The 8,887-nt window shown below is 38.4% G+C and overlaps 1 protein-coding gene across 1 annotated transcript; it reads right to left on the minus strand.

Moving 5' to 3' along the window:
* Positions 1–3,831: 3,831 nt before the first annotated feature.
* Positions 3,832–8,099, minus strand: DCTD (dCMP deaminase). Its single transcript, XM_009703602.1, has 3 exons — positions 7,988–8,099; positions 6,348–6,444; positions 3,832–4,394 (listed from the first exon to the last, which is right to left on the minus strand). The coding sequence occupies exons 1-3, from the start codon at positions 8,076–8,078 to the stop codon at positions 4,316–4,318; spliced, it is 267 nt and encodes an 88-aa protein (XP_009701904.1). The 5' UTR covers positions 8,079–8,099; the 3' UTR covers positions 3,832–4,315.
* Between the last annotated feature and the right edge of the window lie 788 nt (positions 8,100–8,887).

The raw sequence follows: 8,887 nt of genomic DNA on the forward strand, positions 1-8,887 counted from the left end.
AAAGAGAAATCTGCTGAAAGAGGCTTTACTGGTGCAAACCCTTTGAGCCATCACCACTGAAGAAAGAGTTGGTACCTCACACTTTCACCCCTGTATTATATAAATCCTTTTCTTACCTACAACCAAGAGGAAACAGCTGCAAATAAATGGCCTTCCAGCTGTGGTCACTTCATCCTTAAGTGCTCCCAGTGTAGCAAGCCAGCCCTGTTGGATTACAAAGGAGTACTGCTCACTGCTCCTTCATGAGTCTCACACTACTCGACAGCAGCTTCCAGGCTCCCTGCAGCCCACCTGCTCCCCACAGCCCCAGCCGCACCTCGTAAACTTATCCCAGGCCCCCGGGTGAGCCCTGAACCCCTGTAATTGCTGCTTCAGGGCAATCAGGTGAGGCCTCTGTGCTTTGTCCCACCTCACTTGCATAAAGACTCCCATCATCCAGCTTCAAAGAGAAAAGCCAAGAGTGGCAAGTCAGAATTTTTGTCTATTTTGCTTGTTCTCAACAGTTTAAAATCCCTGCAAGATTTATTTTGGTAGCTGATGAACCCCTGCACCTTCTGCAGTTATGTACATAGAGGTTTCAGGCTCAGTGATTCACCAGAAAAACTTTTATTGCCAATGTTATCATAGGCTATTTTGGAAATCAGAACAATTGCACTGGTCACAGCACACTTTTTTGTACTGGTCACAGCATACTTTTTTGTTATCTTTGTGAAAATATTCCTAATATACAAAGCAATAAAATGCTCAGCCGGTGATCAAAGCTTCAAAGATGGAGATTATGCTGTCACTCAGTATGCCAGCCTGTGAAACCACCCTTTCTTAAATGAGATTTATGTAAATAAGATTGCCAGTTCCTTGGGTTCTCCAACAGAGGAATGGAATAGTATTTAGAAGGAAAATCTAGATAATGGCAGGATTTAGATTTAACATTTAAGATAGAGTTATGCTGAACTGGATAGTATCTCAGCATTTTATTTGGATGTGATTTCTTTCTCCAATTAATGCTCCTGAAGTAACTACCAAAGTGCTCCCCAGAGTCTCCTTTCAGGTTCCTGTACTGGGTTTTTCAAGCAATCCCTAATGAAGCCTCAGCCGGCAGTCACCTCCCCTTCCCCCAGCACGCTGGAGGGGTGATTTACCATGGGAGCGGTGCTGGTGGCCATGATGGGACCTGTGAAGTTTCACGTTGGTGAGCCATCAGGCTCAAAGAGTCAGTGGTTCAAAGTCCAGCTATATTAATGGCTGGAGGAATGGGATGATGGAAACCCAATAAAGTCCTGCACCAGGAACAGAACAACTCCATGCTGGGTGGCTGCCCCACTAGATGGAAGGCACCTTGGAAGAAAAGGACCCAGGAATCCAGGTAGACAAGAGATGAAGTGTCCTTGCAACAGAGAAGGCTCCTCCACGTACCAGGCTCTACTGGAAAGCGTGTAGCCAGCAGGTCAATAGAAGTGATTGTTGGCGCTCCTCTATTCAGCTTGTACATCAGTTCCACATCTGGAGTCGTGCCTTCTTTGGGCTCCTCAGTACGAGACAGAGAGTGAGGGGACATGAAGACGGTGAGAGGACGGAGCACATGATGCGTGAGAAACAACGAGAGTGCAGCATTTGTTCAGCCTGGAGAAGAGAAGGTTAAAGGTGGGGGGAACCTAACCACTACTGTCAGCTATCTCATGGGTGGTTATAGAACAGACAGACAGACTCTCTTCAAACATGTACAACAAAAGGAAGAGAGGCAACAAGCATAAGCTGTAGCAATGGAAATTCTGACCAAATTAAAAAGAAAAAGAGGCTGTGAGGGTGTCAGTGAAGGTCAAGTATTGGAATGAATGACCAGAAAGGCTGCAGAATCTCTGTTCTTGGAGATACTCACCTGGCAAGGCCTGAGCAACTAGATCTGATTTGTAAGTCAAGGGTGCTTTCAGCAAGGGGTAAGACTAACTGCGCTCTAGAGGTCCTTCCGCCCAAACGGTTCTATTCGTCTTGAACTTGAGCTTCAGGAGCAGAAGCGCTGTTTATTATACTTACCCATTTTCTTTGTTTCCTCTAGCAATTATTCTTTATTTGAAAGTCAAAGCACTATCTCCTGAACTATTAAAACAAAAAAAGTCAGAAGCATACAGATTTCTAGGCATGCAGACAAAGGGTCAAACCTCCTTTAAGATTTGCTCTAAAACATTAACCTCAAACCAAGTACGTGCTGTCTCAAGAGCTGTGCGTGTGCTTTTTCCCTTTCCACAAAGTTGCCCTGGAAATCAGAGAGCCCGCTTACTAAGCCAAGTCAACTGACAATTACTTTGAAAGCTTGTATATGTGGCTCTATCAGATCAAAAAAGGAATAAATCTAAAATCCTGTCATACCCTACAGTACTGCTCTTTTGTTACACAAACAGGAAAGTCCTGGGGGAAAAAAAAAAGTCATTCTAAAAAATAGCACATTCCTAAAAGCACCTGGACATTGGTTCAAAAAACTCCTGAGTCTTTATGCACATTATACACTTCCATTATCCACAGCCTGACATGAAAATACTTAAGGTAACCAGAATCACAATGCATATATCTTTTAAATTTGAACGTAGATCAGCAGTTATCTATGAAGAAAACAGCAATTTTGCTGCCAAAACCAAAAATTCTGCTGCTTCTCTCCCCTCTGTCCCATTGTCAGACCAGTATAACTCAAAACACTTCTACTTATTAATTCAGGCCAATGAAAAAGATGTGCATAAGCTGTTTTAATGACATTTTATTAAAGTAATTTTTCAGGTTTCACCCTCCCCCTCCACATATGTGCAAATTTCTTCTGGCAGCAAGCCACAGACCAATTTTGAGGTGGAAAACAGTTGTAGGAAAAAAAGAGAAAGTCAGAAATTACTTTATAAATGGACACATCTTATAATACATTAAAATGCTCCCTTTAGTAGCCAAATGGTTCATGAACATTACACTTTATGTAATATCACAAATGCACAAAATATGCTTTGCATATGATTGCAAAAACAGCAGCACTCTGGAGCCAAGCACGTGGCTTAATATTACAATAATGAGTCTACTTCAATGTAGTGGATTTTAATAACACTGTAATAATACTGGTATGAAGCCAAATTACATAATGTCCCAAAATATGAAACAAAGCTTTTATAGAGAAAATAAAAGCTCACTGAAGTATAACCACATTTAAAAAAAAAAAAAACAAAACAAAACACAAAACCAACCACCAATGTTATCTGAACAAAGCCATTAGGCATATTTAATTTTAAAAAATCAAATTAGAGAAAAGGAACTCAAATCTATTCCCAGATCTCAAGATAAAATTAAAAAGGATATCATTTTAGGCAACATTTATGAAAATGAAGGTACTACGCCAGCACTGGGAAACAAGCTAACACCATAATTACCTCTTTTGGCACAGATATGGATATGGGTTGACTGTCTCCAATTTCTCTCCAAGGACAAAAAATGATTCAGTTACCTTACAGGTTGATTTTAAAAGACTGAGCTATGTTGGATTGTCTAGAAGCAGCTTAGACCAATAAAATAATTTCCTTCTACACATGAAAACCTACTCCAAGTAAGAGTCCCAAAGGTAAAGTGCCAAATTATTTACTCCCTCAACCCCCTCCAATTCTGGAGTCTTGGGGAAAACAAGGACTTGAAAGCACCTGCAAAGCCCGGTGCAACACGGACCATTCTCACAACAACTGTCTCTCTCACCCCTCCCCGTATTTGACAGCATTAGACAGCAATTAAAAGAAAAATCAGTACTTTGTGTGTTGGATAACACATGCAGAATATCACACATTCTTAAAGATGTATAACCTTTTAAATATTAGTGTTATGCTAGTTGGAAGATGAGTATTTGCATGGATAACGTTGTTTGTCCTTTATTAGCATCAACTATTTAGATCCACATATCCAATAGAGAGATCAACATATATCAGTGTATTCCAATGTGCTACTGGTTACAATAAGTACTACTGTTAGTGTCTAAATCAATGCTGACAGCCTATCAGAGCATGTGGTGATGAATACAGCAAGAATCAGAACAGTTTTCTTTACATACATTACATTGTCTCATCTACATGTCTCTAGACTTCTTAAGCAGTTTTGATAAAGGCATTAAAAATTTCTAAGTAGATTTAGATTCCACATGACAAAATGAAGTGAGGGGTACATTTTATATCTTGGATTTCTTGGAATTCTACTTTAGCTACAGAAGCCATTAAAAAGTTGCAAGTAACTTCAAGATGAAAGGCATTAGCAGCTTTTTAGAAAAGGATAATCACACTCTTCTAGAGACTTAATGAGACTTAATTCACAGAAGGTTTTGACTAGGTCTGCTGTTAATTGAATCAAAGTCGATGATGATCTTGTTACACTTTGGCTTGAATTCTCTAAAATAAAGAAAAATACAGATATTTGTTGGTGAGTAGTTAAAACATTTTGCTTGCTTTAGCTCCAGCTAAATTTCTGAAGGAACAAAAAAAAAACCCTCCTTGGATTCCCATAGTTTTCATCTCTATGGGAGCCAATTATAGTGCACCACACTGAGAGAAACCTGGACAAGAAAGACTAAGACAAAAAAGACACATGGGGTGGGTTAGCCTGTACATGCCTCGGCTATTGGAGTTCATAAATTACCCAGGAGTCAAAGGACTTCTAACAACTTAGCTGCAGGTGGTGGCATCATGTTACCAGGGCTGGGATTTTTGTATTTATATTTCAAATATTTTTAATATACATTTATGGATATAGGTACACACATATGTATCCATAAAAATATTTTAATATACTGTCTATGTATTATATATACACATGTATGTATATACAAAAGATATTTGGAATATAGCTTGATAAATATTTTGAGCACTTTTTTTCCTGCCAAGTTTTCAAAGAACATTTTCAAACTTTGCGTCAGTATATTAAAATATTTTTTGTGCTAAGGGAATAGATCACATTATGCATCATACCCAGGAAAAACCAAACTAGTTAAGAGGGAATCATTTAAAAATTGTAACTTTAGAACTGTAAAATTAATACTGCCACAAAATGTTTCCTTTTATTATCATTAGAGCATCTGCTACAGCAATTAGCAAGGAAGGTATTTGGGGACCAAGCATATATTTTCCAGTCTACCAGTAAACAAAGGATTATGCAAATAGTGTGGATTTAGTGCCTAATTAAGCTCTGCAGTTCAGTTCAAGAGATTCATGAAGTACCACCTACATCCTTAACAATCAATACAAGAATGAATAACAGTCAACACAGAAAAGCACACGCTGCTGACCACAGAAACTCTGCATACTTTGGCCAGAATAGCAATCTGAAATGCAAGAAACACTTCTCACCCTGGCGAAGTTACAAGATTTGACTTGCAAGAGAATGATTTATGCTTCTTAGTCAAATAGTCTTAGTAGACAGGAAATACACTGAAGGACTGTAACTGAATTTCAAGTACTGCTGTGTTTTTTCATGGATGTTTCTTAGCTCAGTAGGTACCTTTCATCCTAGAATTTTATCTGTCAGAATTGTTATGTTTGCAAATTTTTCGAAGTCTTTGTATTAATATTGTAAAACTTTTTAGAGTTGCAAAGCCTCCCTGACTACATAATTAGCCTCACCCACAGCATGTTATTGCTATCAAACTAGCTGTTGAACAGATTGTCTTTAGGTATCTCTGTCAGTGATAAAAACCCCACTCTTCAAACATTTTTCAGATGCTCATTACTTTAAGGCTAATATTCCAAGTTTTATCTTTTTTTCACGAGAAAAGCTGACCAAAGAAGATTGGACAGCTATACACACCAAGAATTAATTATGGGTGGCTGTTTGATACCTTCCCAAATTGACTGCAATGAAAAGATACTAAAGTTTCAATAAGAATCAGGTAATCCACAAAAAAAATCAACTGGTCGTTTCAGGCCAACTCATATGATCATAGGATAAACTCAGGCTGTAAAGGACTTTGGGAGATCACCTTGTCTAACCAACCTCCTGCTCAATGCAGGGTCAGCGATGACTCTCCCAAGTACAATGTAACAAATAACCATCACATTCGCAATTTCACTTGCAGTCCAGGAATGAAATGAGTGTTCCAAATGGACCGTTTTCTCATACAAACGTTATGAAATTGAAATTTAACCATACAAGGCAAAAAGAATAGTGCAACAGTCTGTCAATCTAGTATTGTTTGCAGGCATACAGAGCAAGCCATCTACAAACACTATCAAAGAATAAAATGCTGCACAATGCAAAGAAGAAAAACTTTTGCCCTAAAGTTGGTCTCTTTCACACACCATTTTCTTCCTTTCCAAAATAAAAATAAAGTTCATCCAAAGTTCTCTTACCTGTATATAATACCTGCTAAATCAAACATCCGCCTTGCAGCTGTCATTTCCGTAGTGTCATGATACTTGTCAGACATAAAAATAACTTCCTTTATGCCTAAAAACAGTCATATAGAAAAAATGTTAAAATTACACTGAAGAAAAAAAAGTAATGTCTGGTGCACAAAATCAGAACAGACAGCATTCATCCACATGCTGTGGAACTCCTTGGTACACCTCTAGTTCCCAAAATACTATAGATTGTACTTAAGAATAAGGCTATGTAAGGTAGAGCTGTTTTGGAAGACAGTTTGTTCAAAAATGTTGGAAAATGTTTTTCTCCACTTTCACCTAAGTTTAACTCAGAAAACCAGAACCAAAAACTCGTAGGCAAAACCACAAGATAGACAGACTAGAAATTAAGCATTTTCACAAAAGTAATTGAAACTTATCTTTCTACCTCTCTAATATAGATAAAATTCCCCATAAAGAACTTCAACTCCAAATACTATTCCCCTTCCAAATGCATAGCTATAAAAGGATGCTTTTTTCCTTTTGTTCTCTGATTTATAAATAACTCCCAATGCCAGGTTCAAACCCTCATAAACGCATGCTGTCTCAAATTGTTGAATGATCTATGCCTAAATTACTTAGGCAGGGGAGAAGTGTAAAGGCTAACCCAAGAGAATTCACAAGCGTTTCAGAGCCTATCAACATCTTACTGTATTTACCAGACAACATGAATATCAATACATTGCAATTTAGTGCTGACCTAAGTGCATAAGGAAAAGGATGACTGACTACATCGAGAACAAGCAGCCAATCTACCTTGAAGACCATTTGATTTTGATTTTGAAAATAAGAGAAATGTAGCACAAAGACGGAATACCATCGTCTTCCCCCCTTCACCTCTCTTCATTTCAAACCAAAATAAAGAAGCATTCTGTTTGCTACTTTCTTCTGGGATTCCTGTGGCCATTAGTGGTGAGAGAAACTCCTCAGAACAGCAAGCCATGCTAGGATTGCAAGACTTTACTCAATGAGCAAAACATATGCCACTTTAAGCAGAATTTTTACAGAACTGAAGCCTACTGCAGATACTGCCTAATCTGAAAAAAGGAGACACATTTAGGCCAGCACACTTGCTGCAGTGGCACAGATTTATAACAATTGTAATGAAAGACATAATTAAAGTAGGATCATAGAAGTCTTATGACATTTATGAGCAAAGATATTTTAAAATCTTCAAATATCTACCATGTATCACATTCAAATTAAAATTTCATGTATATACTCCCAACAGACCTTTTGCCATGCAGAAGTTTATTTCTTTCTGCCCTACTCTATTCAATGTGTCAGAGCACAGTAAAATTGACAGTAATTATATGCAAAGCCTGTGTTGTTCTTTGGCAGCTCCTGGTCTAAGAAGTTACAAACCTAAATTAGAAGCACGCTTAGAATCACAGAAGATGCAATTAGCACTGGAAAAATTTGGCACCATTCAGATGCAAAAAAACCCCACAAGTAGCATCTTATGAAGTTGACAGTGCAATTAATTTAGATCTAACAGCAGCAATTTAACATCAAATACATCCGTGATAAGATACCAACAAGCAGGCAGCACTGCAATGCTGACAAATCAAGCTGGCACTACTCCTTACCTGCCTGGATGATGAGCTTTGCACATTCATTACATGGAAATAAGGCAACATACATGCTGCAGCCTTTCACATCAGCTGAGTTTTTGTTCATGATGGCATTCAATTCGGCATGGCACACTGATTTTAAAAAAAAAAAAAAAAGAAACAATTCATAATCCCCTTCATTAAAATAAATCAGTCAAACTAAAATTAAAGTGTTACAATATAACTGCTTACATCCTTTCAAAGGTAAATAGCTTGCACAGCTTGTCATAAAGGGCAGAGGAAGAAATAAAAGCAGAAATACCAAGATCAATGAAGGTCAATTGTTCTGACCAGGCTGCCGATTAGTAATGATATCATTAAGCACATTAGCATTGCCATTTGCTAACACCTATTGCAGGCAACAAAGCCGTAGGCTGTGGGCCAAGTAGTTGCAACCACCCTAAGTGAAGCAATATCTCACAGCTTCACAACTCTCTGGAGTATCTAATTGCCAGTATAAAACAGCTCATTTATGTGTTTACATGCACAGATAGGAACAGTCTTACGGTTATAAGAGCGCGCTGTGCGCTCTTAAAGGCAGAAGAATCGCGAAGTAAAACCGAGCAGCTCTGTCCTCTGGGTCTCAGAACGGCTCAGTGCTGCTGCATGATTCTCTCACCCCAAGAATACACAAGACACACTCAACCATAAAAATGTCCCAGCTTTAATATTAAAGTGAGTTTACTGCTCATTAAAAGGTGCCAGACTTCCCAAGCAGGAAAACAAAGTCCTCTATTTCTCCATGGATTTGAGACAGGCCAGGTAGCAACAGACTACTCTGCCTTATTCCACCGTAACACAATAGCTCTTTCTGGACAGATCGCACCTTAGGGTTTAAGTTTTTATGCTGTACCCATCAGCAGATTATCTAATGTG

The sequence above is a fragment of the Cariama cristata genome, unplaced genomic scaffold, assembly GCF_000690535.1.
Source record: "Cariama cristata isolate BGI_N322 unplaced genomic scaffold, ASM69053v1 scaffold25407, whole genome shotgun sequence".
Taxonomy (NCBI): Eukaryota; Metazoa; Chordata; class Aves; order Cariamiformes; family Cariamidae; genus Cariama; species Cariama cristata.